This window comes from Myotis yumanensis, unplaced genomic scaffold (assembly GCF_028538775.1).
Source record: "Myotis yumanensis isolate MYYU_CA2020_CCGP unplaced genomic scaffold, mMyoYum1.0.hap1 SCAF_40, whole genome shotgun sequence".
NCBI classification, from domain to species: domain Eukaryota; kingdom Metazoa; phylum Chordata; class Mammalia; order Chiroptera; family Vespertilionidae; genus Myotis; species Myotis yumanensis.
This window is the reverse complement of record NW_027223791.1, coordinates 205,642-227,500: the sequence shown is the minus strand read 5'-3', so window position 1 is coordinate 227,500 and position 21,859 is coordinate 205,642. Positions and strand designations below refer to the sequence as shown.

The window sequence follows — 21,859 nt, the reverse complement described above, 5'->3', positions numbered from 1 at the left end:
GGGGAGCCGCAGCGGCTCCTTCTCCAGCCGCCCATCCGTTCATCTGTCCAGTCCGAGCTTGACGGGGACTCGCATCCCAGGCGGAGCGCCCCCCGAGGACAAGCCGGGCCCCCGTGCCCTAGCAGCACACCCGTCGACTGCGAACCCGTGTGGCGGGAGCGTGCGGAGAGCAGCTCGAGGCGCGGGAGCGGGAACGCCGGGGGACGGGGAAAGGCCTCCGCGGCCCCCCAACCCCTTCGGCACACAACGGGAGAGAATCCCCCGCGCACCCGAATGCACACGCGGCAACGTGCGCATGCACGCTCATGTAACGCGGCGCTTCCTCGCGACGGACGCTGGCCCAGGCCCGGCGGGACCCTCCCCCGACTCGGAGGGGGGAGGCGCGGGCCACGGTAAGGCACAGCTGCGTCGCCGCTCGGCCCCTCAAAGCCGGTGCGAGAGGGGCCCGAGCGCTCAAACACAGAGGCGGCTACCCGAACGCGCTTCCAGAGGAGGGGCGGCGGCTGGGGGGTCCGGTACCCCAAGGCACCCTCTCGGATCGCTAGAGAAGGCTTTTCTCACCAAGGGCGCGTCGTCCCCCAAAACCCCAGCAGAAACACCCCATCGGGCCCGCGGAGCCACGTGGAGACACTTCTGAGGGAACACGGGGGGGGGGGGGGGGAGGACCCGACCGGGACAGGGTCAAGCACAGGGTGGACACACAAACAAGCGCTCGCGATAGGGGCCGTCGAGAGAGAGAGAGAGAGAGAGAGAGAGAGAGAGAGGAGCGAGCCCGTGCCGCCTCTGGGCTTCGTCCTCTTGCCTCACCGGGGGCCTCCTCCACAGTTAACTAAAAGAGAGCCCGCGGTGTTGCGTCGGGGACACAGGCACGAGGCAAGACAGGAAAAAAACAAACAAACACTACATTAATGGAAGAACAGGCGGCAGCAAAAAGAAACCAACTCTCAAGGTCAGCCAGCGGCCGGCACCACTGACTCGGCCCCGTCGCGGTCGCCCGCGCGGCACACGTTGCGAGGGCCCGGTCCCCCTCCCGCGAATACATACATACCACATCATCTGAATACATACGTACCACATCCAGTGTGCAAGTGGGAAGCGTCATCAGAGCGCATTCGGCCCATGGAGACCAGTGCATCAAGTCCCTCCATCCTCATGGATTTCTTCTCAGCCCGCCCGCCCTCCTCTTTTCTTTCTTCTCTTTTGTGGCCCACAACCTCCACAGCCCACCAACATCCATGGTTTTCAGCACAGGTAGGAGGTCTTCCCAAGTCCTGTCCACAAAGCCCGGACATACAGGCCATGAACGGTCAGCTCGACCCCAGAACAGTTTAGGTCCTAAACTTTAGGAGAAACCGGTCTCTGCCCGGACAAGCATGTGGGGCGGGAAGCTGTGGCGGTGCCTCGGGAGGTTGTGGGTTTCGGCAGGCAGACAACTCAGGACAGGTGAACACATGCCAACACATACTGCATGCAGCTCTGGTTCGGTTGGGGTGCAGGGCGAGGGGGGGGTCGTAGTGGGCATGCACCCAGCCTCTCTGGACCTAGTTGGCGCCGGGAGTGGCTAAGGCAGGGAGGCACTTCCACCAATGGAGGCCTGCGCGCTCCTCACCGGCCAATCACGGTGGGTGTGGGTGTGTCCTGCCCCGGTGGGCGGGTCGGAGCTCCCGGGGCGGTGCACGTGGGGAAGGAGAAAGGCGCTTAGAGGCACCGCGGCGGGGATGGCGGCTGGGTGAGTTGTGGGTGCGGGGTGAGGGAGGGCAGGGAAGCGGGGGTCTCTGCCTGGTGATAAAGGGCTTGGGATGTCCCCCCAACTTTAGCGTGGTGCCCCGTTTCCACACAGTGCAGTTAGTGGGGCCCGTAGCCTGACTCGTGGGCACAGTGTAGGGAATGGGTCAGGCCCTGGGAGCGGACCCCCGTTTTCAGCGGGTGCCCTCCTCTCCAGGGCACACTCCGATGGGGCCGAGACTCCGGGACCGTCCGGAACTGGCAGGAGGGACCCGGGGCGGGGGCTGGAGGCTGGAGAAACCTGACCGCAGTGGAGTTGCGAGAGGATGACTTGTCTTTTTGGGGGAGCGGTCATTGTATCTTCCTGTGAAGGGGGAAGTCCTGGGCCGCTTGGAGGATGAAGACGTTCCTGCATAGAAAGCCCGGGTGCAGTTTCCCCTCGGGTAGCTGACTCGGCTGCAGAAGCTGACGCGCGGGCGGGGGGGGGGGGGGGGGGGGGGGGGGGAGGGGGAGCGGCCCCTGGTCCGCAGGTGCCCTGTCCAGCTGGCCGCCCTTCTCCCTCTGCGGGACTCTCGGTGCTGGACATAGAACTTTGTGTAAATTTATTGAATTTTAATAGGAGGCCGTGTTCTGAGAACGCCGCAGCTGTATTGGGTGCAGTGACTTCTGCTAGAGGTAAGAAGTTCCCATTCACTCAAAGTGCCAAGGGCTTTCAGTCTTTTCTCTGGTGGAACCACAGAGTAAAGCAGCTGCCAGTCCTCTGCACTTCCTGCAGGAGCCGCCCACTCTCCCTCCAGATAGAACGCTGCGGGGATAACGCTGTCACGGGTCACAGCTGGAAATAGACTCTGAACATCTCTCTCTGTGTCTGTGTGTACATATACACAAAATTGCCTTCCAGTGATTTTTCTGAGTAAACTGGAGGCCTGTGACATATATTTGCTTTTTGAGAGGAAGGGGGAGGGAGAGAGAGGTAGAAACATCAATGATGAGAGAGAATCATGGATCGGCTGCCTCCCGTACGCCCCCTACTGGGGATGGAGCCCGCAACCCCCACCTGTGTCCTTGACGGGAATCAAACCTGGGTCTCTTTAGTCTGCAGGCCGAAGCTCTATCCAATGAACCAAGTTGGCTAGGGCTAAACATCTCTTTTTATAGAAAATTAATTAGAAAAGGAGGGTGAGATGAACAGCTTGCAATATAATTTGACGCTGAGCTCTAAGCAATTGGCCCCAGGATGTGATTTAGTGGCCATTGCCTGCAGTGGGGTGCGCAGCGGCATTATAATCAGGAATAGACGTCCATGATTTCTTGTCAATAAGTGGTCCATCTCAGGCGCTGCTTCGTAATTGACTAGGGCCCCATTGAAGGCGTTTGGACAATTAGAGAAGAGGTAACATTCAAAGCTTTTCACTCTTTGAAAAGTGGAGGGTGACTTTCTAGTTTTACCAAATTCTTCAAGTTGCTATTTTGAGATGCAAGTTGCTATTTTGAGAAACCTCCGAAGGGTTTCTTTGTTTCCTTGTGGTGAAGTTAGCGGGAGACTGCAAATTGTGGGTAGAAGCACTCTGGTGGGAAGGGGCTGGTCATGGCAGCCCTGGGTTGAGCTCTGGACTGTTCCCCTCATGCACAGCTAAGTCACTGACCTTCAGTTTACTCACAAAATTGGTGGAAGGCAATTGTATGAAAATGCTCTTTAAACTAAATATGTTGTTCATAAGCTAGAGGAAAGGAAAAATGCAGTGATTTTGGATGTACTACTCTGTGAATAATACTTTTGAAAAACACTATCATTACATTGTGGGAACCATGTTGTACAGCACATTATTATTTTACTGCACAAAGCAGCAGAGAAAGGCCGTGCACAACTTCTAGAGTCATCGTCCCCGAGCAGGGACGTCACCCAGCGTGTCCAGGCCTCCGAGCACCTCAGAGGTGCTGCGGGAGGTGCCGTGGTTTAAACTAAGAAAGACCTCCGGAGGCATTTCTGTATCACTTTCCTTCCATTCTGTTGTTTGGGATTGTAAGTGAGGTTCTACGGAGGAAAAATGACTGTTCTTGGCGGGATTCCTATGTGAACCTTTGCATAGCAGCTTAGAAACTTTGCAGAGGCACTAGCCAGTTTTGCTTAGTGACTAGAGCATCAGCCTGCAATTGAAGGGTCCCAGGTTCGATTCCAGTCAGGGACACAGGCCCAGGATGTGGGCTCGATCCCCAATGTGGGGCGTGCAGGAGGCAGCCAATCACTTATTCTCAATCATCAATGTTTCTCTCTCTCTCTCCCTTCCTCTCTGAAATCAAGAAAAATATATTTTAAGAAATACTTTGCAGAGGTCTCCTCAGTGTGTCACTATCAACCGTGAAATAGACTTAAACTAGTGGTGTTTGGGACGCATTCAGGGCAGGACTTTATATTTGGGCATTAGCAGTCTTCAGTGACGTCACTCTGCACATTGATAAGTCACAAGCTCTGTACTTGTGTTGCCAGAGACAACTACAATGTGTCTGACGGATCTGAGCACCAGGCCCACCTGCAGGGACAGGCACTCACTCCAATACCCCCTTCTGCCTGAGCTCTGTCCTGGGCCTGTGCAGAGAGCAGCAGCTGCCGAGGACTGGCTTCCCTGGAGAGCGCTCACCTTCACACAGGGTATTACACATGTTCTGCAGTGCTCTGCATTCAGGAGTGCCTAACGAAGGACTTACTGCCATGGAAAAGATTGTCTTTAGTGAACTAGATCTCTCCAAAGTTGTTAAGCTGCTACACAGAGGTTATCATAGGAACCCAAAATCCTGAATCACATTTGCATGTTTTTCCTGTAACAGCCAGAGACTCGATGTCTTATAGACTCTACTGAAATCACTCATCTTCTCATCATTCATTCATCCACTCACTCATTCATTCATCCACTCCCTCATTCATTCACTCACTCATTCACACACTCATTCACTCTTTCACTCACGCACTCATTCATTCATTCACTCATTCACTCATTCATTTGCTCACTCATTCACTCACTTGTTCATTCATTCATTCATTATTTGCACAAGTGTATGGGGAGAGAACAGTGGTAGGTCAGTCTCGCCCTGAGACCTGGATGGCGGATGGCGAGCAGGACACCTGTCCTCAGCAGCTGGTGCCTTCCCAGTTGATACCCGCAGAGGGGCTCAGAGAGGGGGCACTTCTCTCCCTTTGGGGGGTAGGGGGGTGAGGGCACCTGCATGTCACTTTGCAAACCTGAGGACACTAGACACAAATACTGTCCCCTTCATGGGGAGCATGCATTGTAGGTCCTGAGGTTCATGCTTTGCTTCATCCCTTTACAAGTATTTAGGAGCCTGTTTTGTGCCACACCTTTCAAAGCTTTATTTTTCTAAGAAGCAAGTTTCATAGAAATCATGTCGAGGTGTGTGACTAAATCCTGAAAGCTCAGCAGCGTGAGCTGTAACTTCCGGAGGCGAGTGCTGACAGAAGGAGCAGCGTGTGGCTCAGGGTCAGGCCCACAGCCTGAGCCTGTGCCCAGCCTCTCCCTCAGTACAGGCCCTTTTTTCTGTCCCTGTGTCAGGGCTAAATTGGCATTGTTGTTTGGCACTGCCTCCCTGTCATATGTAGCTGCCACAGGAATTTAGGAGATGGACAATGGTGTTTGGGAAATGTCCTGGAAACTTCTACCCCTGCTCCTGAGGGGCGATTGGGACAGCAGCTGCTGCTCACACCTGCTGACAGCGCCGCCTCTCCTGCACCTGCTGCTGGCACTGACCCCAATCACTCTGTGCCCTCAGGGGGTACAAGTGGGGCCGGCGCCGTCAGCTCATGGGAGCAGTGGCAGTGGGAGCAGGGTTGCTGGCAGGCAGGGGGCAGGGGGCCTTGGTGTGGAGGATGGGCTGAGACCCGCCCCTGTGTGTACTGTACCCTCATGACTCACAGAGTCTTTCTTTTTTTTCTTTTTTAAAAAATATATTTTATTGATTTTTTACAGAGAGAAAGGGAGAGAGATAGAGAGCTAGAAACATCGATGAGAGAGAAACATCGATCAGCTGCCTCCTGCACATCCCCCACTGGGGACGTGCCCGCATGCCCACAACCCAGGTACATGCCCTTGACTGGAATTGAACCCGGGACCCTTCAGTCCATAGGCCAATGCTCTATCTACTGAGCCAAACCGGTTTCGGCCGCAGAGTCTTTCAAGGTGCACGAATTTGTGCACCGGGCCCCTAATCTCTACACTAATAAAAGAGAAACTTGCAAATTAACCATCACTCTGCTACACCTACCAGCCAATCAGGAATTAGTATGCAAATTAACCCAACTAAGATGGAAGTGGCCATGGAGCTGGAGCAGCAGGAGGCTTGGGTTGGCCTGGCGATGGAGGAAGCCAAGCTTTCTGCCTGTCCTGGTTGTCCCTGGGCTCCGCTAAAGGCTACAAGGTTTCAATTATAGAAGATAAATAAATCCCAGATACCTGCTTCCAGCCCGCCCTGGCCTCCACTCAAGGAGGAACTGAAAAGTAAAAAAGGAGAGGCTGGGAGCTTGGGTCCCCACTGGAGGGCTTGGCCAGCCTGCAAAAAGCCATCAGCCCCTCACCCAGGCTGGCCAGGCACCCCAGTGGGGACCCCCACACTGAAGGAGGTGTGGTGAGCCTGAAAAAGTCCCGCAGCCCCTCACCCAGGCTGGCCAGGCACCCCAGCGGGACCCCTACCCATGCACCAGGCCTCTATACTAATAAAAGGGTAATATGCTAATTAGACTGGGAGACCTTCCAGGAGACCTTCCAGACATTGTTCTGGACAAAGCCATGGTGGCGGGGCTGAGGTAGAGGCTGTTAGAGGCCAAGAGGGGAGGGCAGTTGTGAGTGTTCAGGCCAGGATGGGATGGCAGATTTTTGTGATCAGGCTGATGGGGGACGGAGCCATTGGGGGTAAGCAAACCAGCAGGGGGGCCAGTTGGGAGCGAGTAGGCCATCAGTGGGGGTCAGTTGGACGTGATCAGGACAGCGGGGGGGGGGGGCAATTTGGAGTGAGTAGGCCAGCAGGGGGTCAGTTGGGGGCAAGCAGGCCAGTGGGGAGGGAAGGTGAGGGCAAGCAGGCTGGCAGGGGGGCAATTGGGGGTGATCAGACTGGTGGGGGGTCACTTAGGGGCAAGCAGGCCAGCTGCGGGGAGCAGTTGAGGGCGAGCAGGCTGGCAGGCAGGCAGGCAGGTGAGTGGTTAGGAGACAGCAGTCCCGGATTGTGAGAGGGATGTCTGACTGCCAGTTTAGGCCCGATCCCTGTAAACCGGCAGTAGGACATCCTTCGAAGTGAGGGGTCCCAGATTGGAAAGAGTGCAGTCCAGGGCTGAGGGCACTGGGCCCCTAGTATCCTATATAATAAAAGAGAAACATATAGCCGAAACCGGTTTGGCTCAGTGGATAGAGCGTTGGCCTGCAGACTGAAAGGTCCCAGGTTCGATTCCGGTCAAGGGCATGTACCTTGGTTGCGGGCATATCCCCAGTAGGAGATGTGCAGGAGGCAGCTGATCGATGTTTCTCTCTCATCGATGTTTCTAACTCTCTATCTCTCTCCCTTCCTCTCTGTAAGAAATCAATAAAATATATTTAAAAAAAAAAGAGAAACATATAAATTGACCGTCCCTTTGCTATGCTCAACAGCCAATCAGGGTGAATGTGCAAATTATTCCGACAAAGATGGTGGTTAATTTGCATACACAGGCGCCGGGCAGAGGGCAGAAGTGGGAGAGCCAGCAGCTTGGGGGGACGTGGCGCCCTCGGTTGCTCCCGTGTGGGGACATGGCTCCCGTAGTTGCTGGGCAGAGAGCAGAGCAGGAGAGCTGGAGGCTTGGGGGGCTGTGGCTCCCTCGGTCACTCCCAGAGCAGGGAGCACTAGGAATTCTGTGAATAGTTATGATGGCAGCACCAGGACCAGAAGCCCAGAGCACGGGGAGCACCAGGAATGCTGGGAATTATGGTTCTGGTGGCAGACAGATCTCCTAGACACTAGAGCAGGGGTGGGCAAACTTTTTGACTTGAGGGCCACAATGGGTTCTTAAACTGGACCAGAGGGCCGGAACAAAAGCATGGATGGAGTGTTTGTGTGAACTAATATAAATTCAAAGTAAACATCATTACATAAAAGGGTACGGTCTTTTTTTTTTTTTAGTTTTATTCATTTCAAACGGGCCGGATCCGGCTCGCGGACTGTAGTTTGCCCATGGCTGCACTAGAGCAAAGTGAGCCTGGAGCAAGTTACTGTTGCAGTAGGGGATGGAGGGAAAGCAAAGGTGAAGACATAAGTAAAGTCAGATTGTCTAGGAAAAATTAAAGGGAAGATATCCTAAAACTTCCAGGAAATCTCCACCAATGAATTAAAGAAAAAAAAAATGCCTCTGTTATTCTGTGAGCAACAAACCAAATCGGGTTGGAGGTCTCAGACAATTCATTCATATGATTGCAAAGACAGACAGAAACTCCTGAATTGGAGAGGGCTCCCCTGAGGGCTCCCAGATTGGAGAGGGTACAGGTCGGGCTGAGGCAGTGGTCAGCAAACCCTGGCTCAAAAGCCACATGCAGCTCTTTGGCCCCTTGAGGGTGGCTCTTCCACAAAATACCATGTGCAGGCATGCACGTACAGTGCGATTGAAACTTCGTGGCCCGTGCGCAGAAGTCGTTTTTTGGCATGGGCGAGTCTATTTTGAAGAAGTGGCATTAGAGGAAGTGGGGGGTGTTGGTCGGTCGGCCGGTCGGGCGACAGGAGATGCAGTGCAGGTGGGTTGTGGGATATGCAGTGCAGGGGAGGCACACATGATTCATGCAGGAGTTGAGTGAGCCAGTCAGCAGTCTCATTGTGCAGTGGTTAGTGCTAGTCGCGTCCACAAATCGCGTGCAGGTGACAAAAGATAGATGAAACCAGTATACAAGATGAATGTGGATGGGAGAGTTGTAAGGGGTCAACCTCAGCGAATGTACCTCAATCAGATTGAGGACATTTTTAGCAAAGGCCAGCTTAGGAGTACCCTAATTTTAAGTTAATAACAATGTACCTACCTATATAGTTTTAAGTTTAAAAAATTTGGCTCTCAAAAGAAATTTCAATCATTGTACTGTTGATATTTGGCACTGTTGACTAATGAGTTTGCCAACCACTGGGCTGAGGGACCCCCCACACCACCGTGCATGAATCTTCATGCACTGGGCCCCTAGTCTATATATAAAAGGCTAAGTTGACTCACACATGTGCGATACATATACAACTCTAACTGGCACCAATCACACACGTGTTTCCATCTGTCGTTGTTGATCATGAATTTGGTTCACACTTCTATTATAAAGGGCAAATTGCAATATTAAAATATTTCTTCTACTTCATTTCCTTTCCATGTGCATGAATTTGTGCACTGGGCCATTAGTGAATAATAAGCATGGAAATTTTTGTCTTTAGGGAAAAAGACCTCTCTAAAATTCTTAACCAACTGTTTAATGATTATAAAGGGAATCCTAGGTCAGAGGTCAGCAAGCTGTTTCTGTAATAGCCAGAGACTCAATGGCTTACTGTTTCTGCAGAAACTACAAGCCTCTCCTCATTATTAGATAACAGTCTTGACTCTATGTAAATAAGTAGCTGTGGCTCTATTAGAATAGATATTTTCTGTGAACAATAGTTTGATTTTCATATAATTGACCTGTATTAGGAATAAGGCTTCCTTTGAATCTCAGATAATTAGGCACAGGGCCTAGGCTGCTGGGCTCTGGGACTCACGGGGACATTTCTGCTTCACTAGATGGAGCAACAATGCCATGAGCTTCCTCTCCGCACCGCTAGGAACAGATGACTCTTTAGCCAACACTGTACGTCAGGGCCAGTCAGACTCACTAGATCCTGCTTGGATTTGCTGTATTTCAGGCTGATCAGATCCACTGAGAGTTCAGTAACTGGACAGGACCCAGTGCCCCTGCCTCTGGGGTTCAATGTCTCTCATCACATTTGGACTTTCCCATTGAGAGGGTGCAGTTCCCAAGGTCTGGTTTTCATAGAAGAGTCTTCATGCAGCTCTTCAAATATGCTGTTTCCAGTCATCGATATAGTTCCCCATCCATTGGTGAAAGGTATGCCATGTGGGCACTCCCAGAGTGGGCAATTGGACTCACATTACCAATCAACTCCAACATTACCACCACCATAAACTTTTGAACTGCTTCTTCATAATTTAAAACAAGGGAGAGTGGGCATTTACATGTCACATAGAGTAGCACACCACCTCAGAAGCCAAACTCTCCCCTCACCTTTAGGGTCCTGCTGGAATTTGAGTCTAATCAAGGTAGCAACTGTCGCAGAAGAGCTCACTGTCTTTGTTACTCTGGTGTGCTTCCTCTTGAAAATTTTCTGTTCCCTGGCAAATTCTGAATTATTCTACTTTCCTCCTGTTTGGGTTATAACACTACCATGATCCATTCCAGTTTTTCTCATATCTGGCTAGAAACCTGTGACAAAATTGATCTCTTCATGCTGAATTAGATCTCTTGGATACAAATAAAGTAAACCATCCATGTCCACTGTTCTGGAGCACTCAGAAAACTTTCAGAATGTCTGTGTCATCACCCCAGACATGGAAAGAGAACTCAGAAACCCCACTGGATTGCCACCACAGCCCCCACTCCTCCACTTAGTGTTACATGCCATAGCCCAATATTTACTAAGTGTCTTGAGCAGAATCTGGATTAGAACTTGTTTTATAACACTGAATGAATGATTTTCTTTTCTTTTTATAGATACAATTCCTCATGAACTGATGCCTAAGGCCCTACAGTGTACCTGCTACTGCCCAGTCCTAACAGAAGCTCACACTGATATTAGTGAGGAAAAGGTAAGTACAGAGAAATGTACTCATATTATTCAAGAAGGAAATAATATTGCTTATCAACATCATACAAATCCATCAGGAGGACAGGCCGTAATGGCTTCAATGTCAACAGGCCACAGGGAGCTTTTCATGAGTGAACAGGTCTAGGTAGAGACAGGGACTCCTTGTTTGACCGTAGGGTCCAAGGCATCACCTCATATAACTACTTTGATCAGCCCAGGTTGGATCAGGTATGGCCCACACTCATTGATGTAGTCTTCCGTGAAGGGCCCTTAATGACTCTGTGAGTGACATCACACCCGGGTCATAATGGACAGCTCAGGTTGCACGGTAACTTGGTGGCCCATGTTTAAGATTTGTTCTTTGTAACCCAGGAAATCCTGTGGGACAAATCTCTGTCCATCACCAGGGTGATGACTGCCCCTCACCCAGAATGTTTGCCCCTCTGGCTAGGACAACTTTTTTTTTTAAATATGGAACGCTTCACGAATTTGCGTATCATCCTTGGGCAGGGGCCAATGCTAATCTTCTCTGTATCGTTCCAATTTTAGTATATGTGCTGCCGAAGCGAGCACTAGCTAGGACAACTTTTGACTAATGGGGATGGAAGCCACCAGCGATGCCCTGATGGACTCAGCCAGAGGCTGGAGCCATTGCCACCCACAGGTCTGTGGGGGAGCCAGGGCACCTATGCAGCTTGGCCCCTAGTTACCTCTTCCCCAGCTCTCAGCAACCCAGGGAACCCTGATGATCAGATTTGCCAGCTTTCTACCATGAACCTTTCCAATATTTCTCGCTTCTGGCTTGGAATCATTGACCCAAATGTATACTCATGTCCTGAAGCTCTTTGTGCTGAATCTGAATCTTGGCTATAAGTCATGTAAACAATCCATGTGTGCTGCTGTGGACAACTCAGAAATTTGTCAAATGGTCTATGTCATCACCACAGACATTCACAAGAGAAGCCAGGAGAGCCATTGGATTGGCACAGCAGTCCTCACTCCTCCATCTAGTGATGCTGTCACCCAGTATTCATAAACTGCCTTGTTTGGCAGACTCTGTAGTTAGAAATTGGCTTTGTAACTCTTAGTTTTCTTCTTTTCATAGACACCAGTCCTCATTAACTTCTGGTGGCTAACACCCTGCAGCACACCTGCTGCTGACAAGTCCGAACACAGGCTTCATCTCATCCTGAGTGAACCAAAGGTAAGTAAACAAGGATATGCTCATGGGTGGGGAATCCTGAGCACCTGCACTGTGACTCACACACCAGCCTTCCCAAGGTCCCAACCACAATCCCCATCTGTCGGGGACACTGGTAGGAACATCACGTCTGCTGCGGTGCATGGAGGGAGACACGCAGCAGCCTGCACCTGTGACAGTGCCTGTCTTTTTCCGGGTTGAACTCAAAAGAAGCAAACTTTCAGGTCACTCCATGGAGTCATATACCCAACTGAGGAGTAATCTGCCTCTAAAATCCAGAGGCTCCGTGGGCGCTGGTTCTCCATCTTGGTAGCAGGGGCCAGATGCCAGCAATCATTATTTACCTCAGACACCTGCCTGCCCCACAGAAGAGCACTGGACACAAACATATTTCACTGAGTAAGAATTCTGAATTTCAGTCATATTTCTTCCTCAGCTACTGACTCTAAAAGTGTATCAACTCTAGAGTAGTATTGTCCCACTCACTTGGCCCATTCTGGATAACGTCATCATTGTAACTGACCAGCAAGAAGTATTTCCTGTGGAAGAAAAGGGCAGTGAGGACCTTCAGCCTGTAGAGATGACTCATCCCTGAGGGAAGATAATGAAGGTGTATGGGGGCCTTGCCACCTGAGAGAAGGCAAATTGGATTGAACTATGGGAACACGAGGAGGAGGCATTTGCCTGCACTGTAGGTGCATATGGAACAAGGTGATGTGGACTTTGAAGTTGCTCAAGCAAAGTAACCACATGGTACAGCAGCAGCATAGGGTCTCCTGTGGTTAAAGAATCGGTGAGTACACTGCCACTTTCCAAGTTGTGTCTTCTCCTCTCTCTCTTTCTTCTCCATCCCCTACTCCTCCTCATCTTGCTTCTCAACCTTTTCTTATTCTTTCTATTTCTTCTAAACTTTCTTTCCTCCTCCTCTACTCTCTCCATCTTTTCCTCCTCTCTTTCTGGTTCCTGTCCAATCTCCTTCTCCTTCTCTTCCTCCTTCTTTCTCTCAAAACAAACCAAAAGCGTAATGAGGATGTGCCCAAATCCGCACTCCTGAATCTTTCAATACTTCATGCTGGCACAAATCTCTCATATTCATCAGGCAGATGGTACAGCTTCTAACTTAATACTTGCACAGTTACAGGCAGTTCTTATGGATTGGTTTAGACTTTCTCTCCACAGTTGCCTTGACTCATCAGTGATGAGTATGTGGGATAATTCCTCTGGTATAGTTATTTCAGTTATGCATTTTACAACCAGGAACAACCACAGAATGGGTGAGATCAAATTTGGACCTATTTCAAAATGGACCTGAGCAAAAATTCACTGGTCACCTGACCCTCAAAAGCTCCTAGTCTTAGTGAGGGCTATAGTATTATTTTGGATTCTGAGACCAATTTCTGTTCATAACCATTTTCCTGTGGTCTCTGAATTATCTAGTTCATTGTTTCCCCCAAAGAGATAGTTACTCAGATAAAACTTTTTGAAAAGGGGCTATCAGCTAATGGGCCAACCAAAGCATTCCTTCTTCTATATTAGAGCAGGAATCAGTGGGCATTTCCACGTTACAATTTTTGGTCCATCTTTGGATGTCTTTTTCAGCCCACCATCTCAATAAACTTTATACAACTTTGATAATGACCCAAGCTGCAGATATAAATGCACAGTCTCTGTCTTGTCGCCCAAACTATTAAATTCCCTTTCATCACAATGTATATTTCTTTGAACATTGTCCCTCCACCATTAATTATTTCCATACATAATCCATGTTTCCCTGCTTCTGTAAATCACAGAATTCACATGGCTCTTGTAAAGGGTAGCACACTTCCTCAAGGGTCGCACTCTGCCCCTCACCTTTAGTGTCCTGCTGGGATTTGTGTCTAGTCGAGATGGCAGCTGCTGCAGTAGAGCTCACTGCCATTGTCGTCCTTGTGTGTTTCCTCTTGCACATTTTCCCAGTCCATGAACAATTCTGAATTATTCCAATTAGGTTATAGCCATGTAGGTTATAACTCTACCATGAACCTTCCCAGTTTTCTCACATCTTTGGCTTGGAACCATTGAGAAAATAAATCTTCTCATGTCCTGAATATTTTCAAGCTGAATCTGGTGTCTTGGATATAAATCAAGGAAAACATCCATGTCTGCTGTTGCAGACCACTCAGAAATTTTTCAGAACATCTATGTCACCAGAAACATGGAAACTACAAACTAAAAACACATTGGATTGCCTCAGTGATCCTCACTCCTCTGTTTAGTGATGCTGTAGCCCAATATTTAGAGATTGTCTTGAATGGACTCTGGAATAGAACTTGGTGTTTGTTTTCTCTTAATGATTGTCTTTTATTTTCTTAGCCATCTTCCTCAATAACTGTCTGATGGCTGACGCCCTAAGCACACCTGCTACTGCTCAGTCTTAACAGAGGCTTTCCATGATCCTTAATGAACAGAGGCAAGTAAACAAAACTATGCTGGCATTATTTGAAAACAGAGGAATGTCTCTTACTTTCAAAAACAAGAGGAAGACTGACAAAGATTCTTTTAAAATTATCCCATTATTAAATATTGGGGGATCATGTAGTTAATGACATTATATTAACTTGTACAACTTCCCAATGCGACATAGCACACTCCAGTTTGTGCTCAACACTCACAGGATAGCATCTTTGTATTGGAACTCCTTTGCCATCGTATCCTCACTCATGCTTTTTCCCCTACGGTGACTGCCATGGAAAAAGTCTGCAGGTAGGAGATCTTCAAGGTGAATGAGGAGGTGAATGGCCCAATCTCTGCCCATCGTGATGGGTTCATTACCCACTGTCCTTCACAAACATCCCGAATGGTCCTTTGTAGCGCAGCCGTCCGGCTGCCTCGGAGCTGGGGACTCTGTGCTTCCTGCCGTCAGCAGATCCAGCCCCAGAAACAGACGAGTTTACAATCATCTCTGAAAACTGCCACGAATGGGTGTCCTGTTCTAAGCCGGGTCACCCAGGAAGGACGGGGGTAAGAGGGACATTTTGCTCCAGAAACAGAATGTCCAAAAAAGCCCAGCCCATATTTTTCCCCAGAAACAGCTGGAGGAGAGTAAAATCCCAACATGAGCCTCGAAGGCCTCTGTGCCCAGGGGATGGCGTTGCCGGCTGAGGAGGGGCAGCAGGGGACATGGGCAGTTTCTCCACAGGCCACAGCGGGAAGCTGGGCAGGAGCCTGGCGGGCCCTCGGGTTCTCTAAGAGGTTCTTCTAGAAACAGACCCCTCAGATGCTTCCTCTCACTTCAGGTAAGAAGTTACTGTTAAGGCACTTGGGGAGTTTCCCCTCCAGCTTCAGAAAGGAGGCACAGATATGTGAGTCATCAGTGCAGCGCCCCCCTCCAGGCCTTAGTGGGGGACCTGAAGGTGGGGGACCCCGTAGAAGTGGACAAAGGCTGCTGCCACCACCATGACACTAATTACCCGATGTGACTGGTTCCATGTGTCAACTTCATAGGACCGAGCGCTCTGTAACTGGAGCAGCCTGGAGGCCAGCTCTGGGGCTGCACAGCCCAGCCATGAGGAAAAGCCGGCCCAGCTGCCCACGTGTGGCCTTGACACAGCCCCTGGTGAGAGTCAAGGGCGTGGTGGACACAACACTGCTCCAGCCAGGGCCCAGGGACACCCCTGACCTTGTCCGCAGGTGTTTAGCGGGGACCCACTTTGCCACAGTGGTGGCGGGATGCCCAGGACACAGATGATGGAGTGGTACATGAGCCAGGGCTGTGGGGCAGGGGTAATGGAACCAGGTCGCCAAACTCCGTAATGTAGAACAAGCCCCACCTAATGCAGTTTGCAAACTGCCCGAGAGGCTTTCTGGGAAGAACTGTAGGTGGCGGGAAAGGGCCAGGAGGAGCTGAGGTAGAGCTCTGCGCCCAGGAACACCCAGCCCACCTGCCCCCAGCAGGGGCCGGAAGTACCTTTGGTCTGAGCAAGGTCAAGGTTCACAGAAAGAGAAACAGCAAAAAGAACCAGTAAGCAGAACCGTGCAGTGAGGGCTCTCCTTTCTGTACGGGTGCAGACGCTGCTGGAAGCAGCCTGTGCGAGGGCCTGGCCCGTGCCCTGGAGCAGGAAGCTGTCCTGCAGCCGGTCAGGGAGCACAGCTGGAGGGCAGGCCCCGCCCCGCCCCTGCCCCTGGCGCACTGTGCATGCATCTCTTCAGCTGTGGTTGGCTCAGCGATTCCCCAGGAGCAGTTCTCCCGCAGGTGCTCCAGCTCAGCCCGGTCACCCTGTCCGATTCCCTGTTACTGGCAAGAGCCCGGTTGTACTCTGCCACCACTGGTCCCTTCTGAGCAGAGATCTAGCTGGTACCTCAATGCCCTGCACCTCCAGCAGGGGGACAGCCTGGATGTGTCACCCCAGGGAGCAGAGACCTCCCTGGGAGGTTAGGCAAGCCGGCAACGGCCTGAGCTGGGGCCCACCACCCTCGCACTACACCCTCCAGCGGGCCAGGCGGCCTGCAGCTGAGCCTCCTGGTCTTCATGCTCCACCAGGCACCGTTCTGATGGCAACTGGCAGTGAGTCTCAAGGCTCAGAGCACAGGACTGGCCTGCAGGGAGCAGACACTCATCCCAAGATCCCACTGCTGCTGAGTTCCAATCGGAGCCTGTCAGAGAGCAGCCGCTGCTATAGCCGGGCCTCATCTGAGTGTGTGCCAGCTTCACGCAGAGCACAAGGCATGTCTGCAGGTGCCGCAGAGCGTTCCCCTAACCGGGAATGGCCTTCAGCGTGGAAAAGATGGTCTTTAGTGAAAGAGACCTCTCCAGAGACCTCAGCCAGACATGCAAAGACTATCGAGTTATTCCAGGATCCAAGATCACATCTGCAGACTTTGTAACAGCCAGAGTCAATGGCTTAAGGTGTGTATTTAAACTCCAATCTCTTCTCTTAGACGCAGCATCATAGACAATATGTGAGCAAATAGGTGTGGCTGTATTCCCATAAAGCAGTATTTGTAGACACCAGAGTGTGTGTTTCACATCATTGACATGTTTTGGGCTGCAGGGCATTGTTTGGGCTCCAAGACAGAGGCCCAGGCTGCCTGGGTCCTGGGCCGCTGTTGAACTCTCTGAGAGAGAGGACCAGGGCCCGCTGGGGGCTTCACTAAGCGTCTCTGAATGAGGAGCTGGGCTCCTCAATGCTGCCCTCTGCTCTTTGGGGCTGGGGAAGGCTCTACAGGGCTAGGTTTTGCCCTCTGAGGCCCCAAGGATTAGCTCAGTGGCTTTGGGGCTAGGCGGGGCTCCCAGGCGATGTCATGCTGCACATCGACACGTCCCAGGCTTTGTTTGTGTGTTCGCATTGGCAACTTACAATTAGTTACATTAAGCACCAGGCTGGCCTGCAGGGAGCACACTCATTGCAGCCCATCCACTGCAGCCGAGTTCCATCATGAGCCTGTGCGGAGAGCAGCAAAGGCCATGGACTGGTTTCATTGGAGTATATCCCAACTTCACACAGAAGCATAAAAGCATTTACAGATGGTCCAGTGTTCCTGTTATCTGGGAAGTCTCAATATTGCCTAACTAACTTGGAAAAGATTGTCCTTAGGGAAATTGACCTCCAAAACTCTTAACCTGCTCGGCAAAGACTAGAAATGGAGTCCAAGCCCTAGTTGGTTTGGCTCAATTCATAGAGCATTGGCCTGCGGATGGAGGGGTCCTGGGTTTGATTCTGGTCAAGGTCACATGCTGGGTTGTGGGCTCAATCCCCAGTAGGGGGCATGCAGGAGACAGCCGATCCATGATTCTCTCTTATCATTGATGTTTCTATCTCTCCCTTTCCCTTCCTTTCTAAAATCAATGAAAATGTACTTTTTTAAAAAGAAAATGGAGTCCAAGACCCTAGAGCAGAGGTCTGCAAGCTATTTCTGTAACAGCCAGAGATTCGATGGCTGTTGGTCTCTGCAGAAACTCCAAGCCTCTCCTCATAGTTTGACAGCAGCCATAGACTCTGTGCAAGCAAATAGCTGTGGTTCTATTTAATAGAATCTATTAGAATGAATCTTTTCTGTGGAAAATTGAGTGTATCTTTCATAAATTGACCTGTAGTAAGCAACAAGACATCCCTGAGAACCTGAGAGAAATAAGCACAGGGCCTAGGCTGCTGGGCCCTGGGACTCATGGGGACATTTCTGCTTCACTAGATGGAGCAACAATGCCGTGAGCTTCCTCTCCCCGCCGCTAGGAACACATGACTCTTTAGCCAACATTGTACATCAGTGCCGACAGACTCACTAGATCCTGCTTGGATTTGCTGTATTTCAGGCTGATCAGATCCACTGAGAGTTCAGTGACTGGAAAAGGCCCAGTGCCCCTGCCTCTGGGGTTCAATGTCTCTCGTCACATTTGGACGTTCCCATTGAGAGGGTGCAGTTCGTAAGGTCTGGTTTTCATAGAAGAGTCTTCATGCAGCTCTTCAAATATGCTGTTTCCAGTCATCAACATAGTTCCCAATGTATTGGTGAAAGGTATGCCCTGTGGGCACTCCCACGTGCCATAGGGCTCAAATAACCAATACACTCCAACAGTCCCTCCTCCCTACACTGCTGAACTGTTTCTTTACTGAAAAGAGACAGTGGTCACTTCCATGCCGCCCCCTTGGGCCATCCTTGGATGCAGTTGTCTGCCAACCATCCCAATCAACTTGTGGGCCTTGTGAAATGACCCACACTGCAGATGTAAATGCAGGCTCTTCCTGTGGGCCCAAATTAATAGGTGCCTTCATGTCCAAACTTATGTTTCCTCGAACATGTCCTCGACCGTTAATTATTTCCACACAGATTGCATACTTTTCTGCCTGGGTAAGTTTCAGCACTCACATAGTTCTTCCATAGAGTAGCACACTACCTCATGGTCAAACCTTCCCTTCACCTCAGTTCCCTGCTGGGGTTTGAGTCTAGTCAAGGTGGCCGCTGCCACAGGAGAGGTCTCTGCCTTTATTACTCTTGGTGCTTCCTCTTGCACACTTTTCCAGTCTCTGACAAACCCTGAATTATCCCAGTTTCATCCCATACCGGTTACAGCCCTCCCATGATCCATCCCGGTTTTCCTCGCATATGGCTTGAAGCCATTATGAGATATACCTATTCATGTCCTGAATCTCTCCAAGCTGAAGGTGTGCTAGCTATAAACCAGGGAACCATCCCTGCCGGCTGTTGCGGATTACTCAAGCATTTTCAGAACGTCTATGTCATCCCCTCAGGAAACTTTCCGATTTTCTCCACATCTGGCTGGAAGCATAGAAGTAAACTATTGGTGCCCTGAAGCTCCTCAGGCAGCATCGGGAGCCCTGGACATGAACTCAGCAGGCGATAAAGTGATGAGAAGGAGCATGTTCATATGTGCTGCTGGGGGCCACTCAGAGCTGTTTCAGATTGTGTGTCATCACCAGAAACACGGGAACTGGATGTAGGAACCCCGCTGGTTCCCACCGCAGTCCTCATGCCTCTGTCCAAGGACGCTGTAGCCCAGTGTCTAGCTCTTGCCTTGCTTGGCAGGGCCCAGGAATAAAAACCCGGTTTTGTAACACTTAACCATTGACTTCCTTTCCTTTTCAAGACTCCATTGCTCACTAATTGTCTGAGGGTTAATGCTCTCAGACAATTGCTACTGCCCAGCTGCAACAGATTATTCGCCTGGTTTTTATTGAACAAATGATAGGTAAACAAATACATGTTCTTATTATTCAAACACAGAAAAGTATCTCTTCATTTCTTGAACATTAAATACTTAAAAAGTATTTCATGATTACTGTTTTGGGGGTAATTAGTTAATCACATTAAAAACCTTCACTTGTACAACTTCATGGTACAACATAGCACACTCAGCTGTGTGCTCGCCACCAATGTCTGTCTCCTCTGCCCTCTTGCCTTTGAGCCCCCATTATTCACCTGGCCCTCCCTCCTGCTTCCCCTGCGGTAAACACATGACTCCATGTGTGTATAGGAGACTTTGTTTGTTTCTTTTGTTTGTGCTTTCACATCCCACTGCCGAGGGAAAATATAGAACGTGCCACTTTATCCTTTTGACTAATGAAATCTCCCACTTTGAGGCTTCACTCTGGCGAGCATTACATGAGACGCAAACATCTTTGAATATTTGTGACCACTGAGCGAGAACGTCCAACGAACGTCTGCCCAGAGAGCTTGTGAGGGATCTCCCAGTCAGGCTTCCTCAGTGCCTCTGCCTGATGCTGCAAATCCGAGGCAGAGCCCTGAGTCAGCATCTCCTTCCACAGCTGGGCATTGTCAGCCACGCACAGTGAGTGAGGAGACGACCGCCACACCTCTGCCAATTGTGAGGGCTTTGTGACCCACTGTCCTTTCCAGACATGGGCTGTCGTGCTGCAGCAGCCCCTCTCTGGTTGGCCCTCGATACCATGAAAATAATCGGGGAGCCAGGCCACAGCTTTCCTTCCTCTGTCAATAGGTCATAGAACACTTTCCAGGAGTCCACGGGTCTAGGCAGAAAGATGGATTCATTGTACAGAAGTTGGTACTGAGGTAAATTGGGACACAGACTATCTTCCTGCTTTGGTCCTCCCGGGTTCAATCATGTACGTAGCACTTTAAATTGAAGTTGTAGAGTTCCCAGTCTTTCTATTCCTTCTTCTTCTACTTCTCCCTCTCCTATTCCCCCCTCCTCCTCCCGTTTCTCCTCCTTTTTCACAAGTCAAATCAGATGGTCAGTGAGGATGTGTTCCAATGGACACAATCCTGCATATTCACATCCTTCCCGCGGCACAAATCTCTGCCCTTCATCCAGGAATGTGGGAGGCTTTGGGTTTCCTTCTTATCCTCTTACAGGCTCTAGAGGTTCTAGAGGCTTACAGGTTCTAGAGGCTTCTGCTTTGACTTTCTCACCCTAGTAACCCCCACTCGGCAGTGATGAGTGTGGGGTTCATTCTGCTGTTTGTCTGTTTTGGTTATGCCTCCTGGGACCAGAGGAACCAAGGGTGCTCCCAACATACGTCCCCTACTTCAAAATGGACCTGAGCTGAAACTCATTGGTCACCTGACTCTTAAAACTCCTAGATTTAGTGCAGGGCCACAGTTATATTTTGGTTTCTGAGACTAATTTCTGTTCAGATCCATTGTCTTTGAATTATCTCGTTCATTGTTTCTTCCATATAGATAGTTGCCCTGGCTAAAAATAAAGACATAAAAAGGCCTTCAGTCCACTGGGGAGGCATGAAGTAAGCTTTAGAGTACACACTTTTTGTTGTCTGTTAGGGGTCTTTTCTCAGGACGTTCTGGTCTCTCCTCCTTTTACGAATTAAGCTGTGTAAACTGGCTCGGCCAGGGGTCGGTTAATGTGCTGAGCGAATGTTTTTATGGTTCCAGTGACACCATTGTTCACTTCACCTAGGACAGTTCTGCTTCGATAGAGCCAGAGAAGAGTGATTTAGGGACGATGAAAGAAAGCAAGAAAGATAGAGGAAAGGAAAGAAGGAAAAACTCAAGAAGAAAGAAAAACAAAACAAAAAAACACACAAACAAAACCAAAAAAAAAAAAATGGGTGAGATAAAAAGCAATATGAAGGGCAGAGATGAAATAAAGAGAATAAAAACAAAGAATTGGAGGAATATGGGAAGGGAAAAGGTTTAAAATAAAGGAAGAAGAAAAAACAATTGATGAGGAAAATAGAAGAAAGAGCAGATAGATCCCGAATAAGAAAAGTCGTAAAGACGAGTCAGCAGGAGAAAAGGCAAAGAAAAAAGCGGAGTAGGAAAAGGGGATTAAGAGATCAACCGAAGGACTGGTATGCATCCATATAACCATAACTAATGGACATAAGACACTGGGGGGTAAGGGAGGGCAGGGGTCTGTCAAGGGCGGGGGGGAAAAAAGGACACTTATGTAATACACTTTGTAATACTTTTAGCGAAAAAAAAAAAAAAAAAAGAAAAGGGAAAAGTCAAATAGAGATGAAAACAGTAACGAAGCGATACGGCGGGGAGATAGCCGGTTTCTGACGGGGCTTGAGGCCGAAGCGGCGTCCAGACCCCGGGTCCCCGGGAGGGGGCGGTGCTGCGCAGCTTCAGGGACCGGCT

At 50.1% G+C, this 21,859-nt stretch overlaps 1 protein-coding gene and 1 non-coding gene across 2 annotated transcripts in view; both read right to left on the bottom strand.

Moving 5' to 3' along the window:
- LOC139000885 (THO complex subunit 4-like) overlaps positions 1-21,859 on the bottom strand; it is a 69,853-nt gene that overhangs the window by 7,470 nt on the left and 40,524 nt on the right. The window contains exon 5 of the mRNA XM_070402856.1: positions 12,269-12,321. Within this exon, the coding sequence (XP_070258957.1) occupies positions 12,269-12,321 (53 nt within the window). The remainder of the gene's footprint in view (positions 1-12,268; positions 12,322-21,859) is intronic.
- Positions 11,047-11,154, bottom strand: LOC139000896 (U6 spliceosomal RNA). Its single transcript, XR_011469737.1, has one exon. It is a non-coding gene; the product is annotated as a U6 spliceosomal RNA (small nuclear RNA).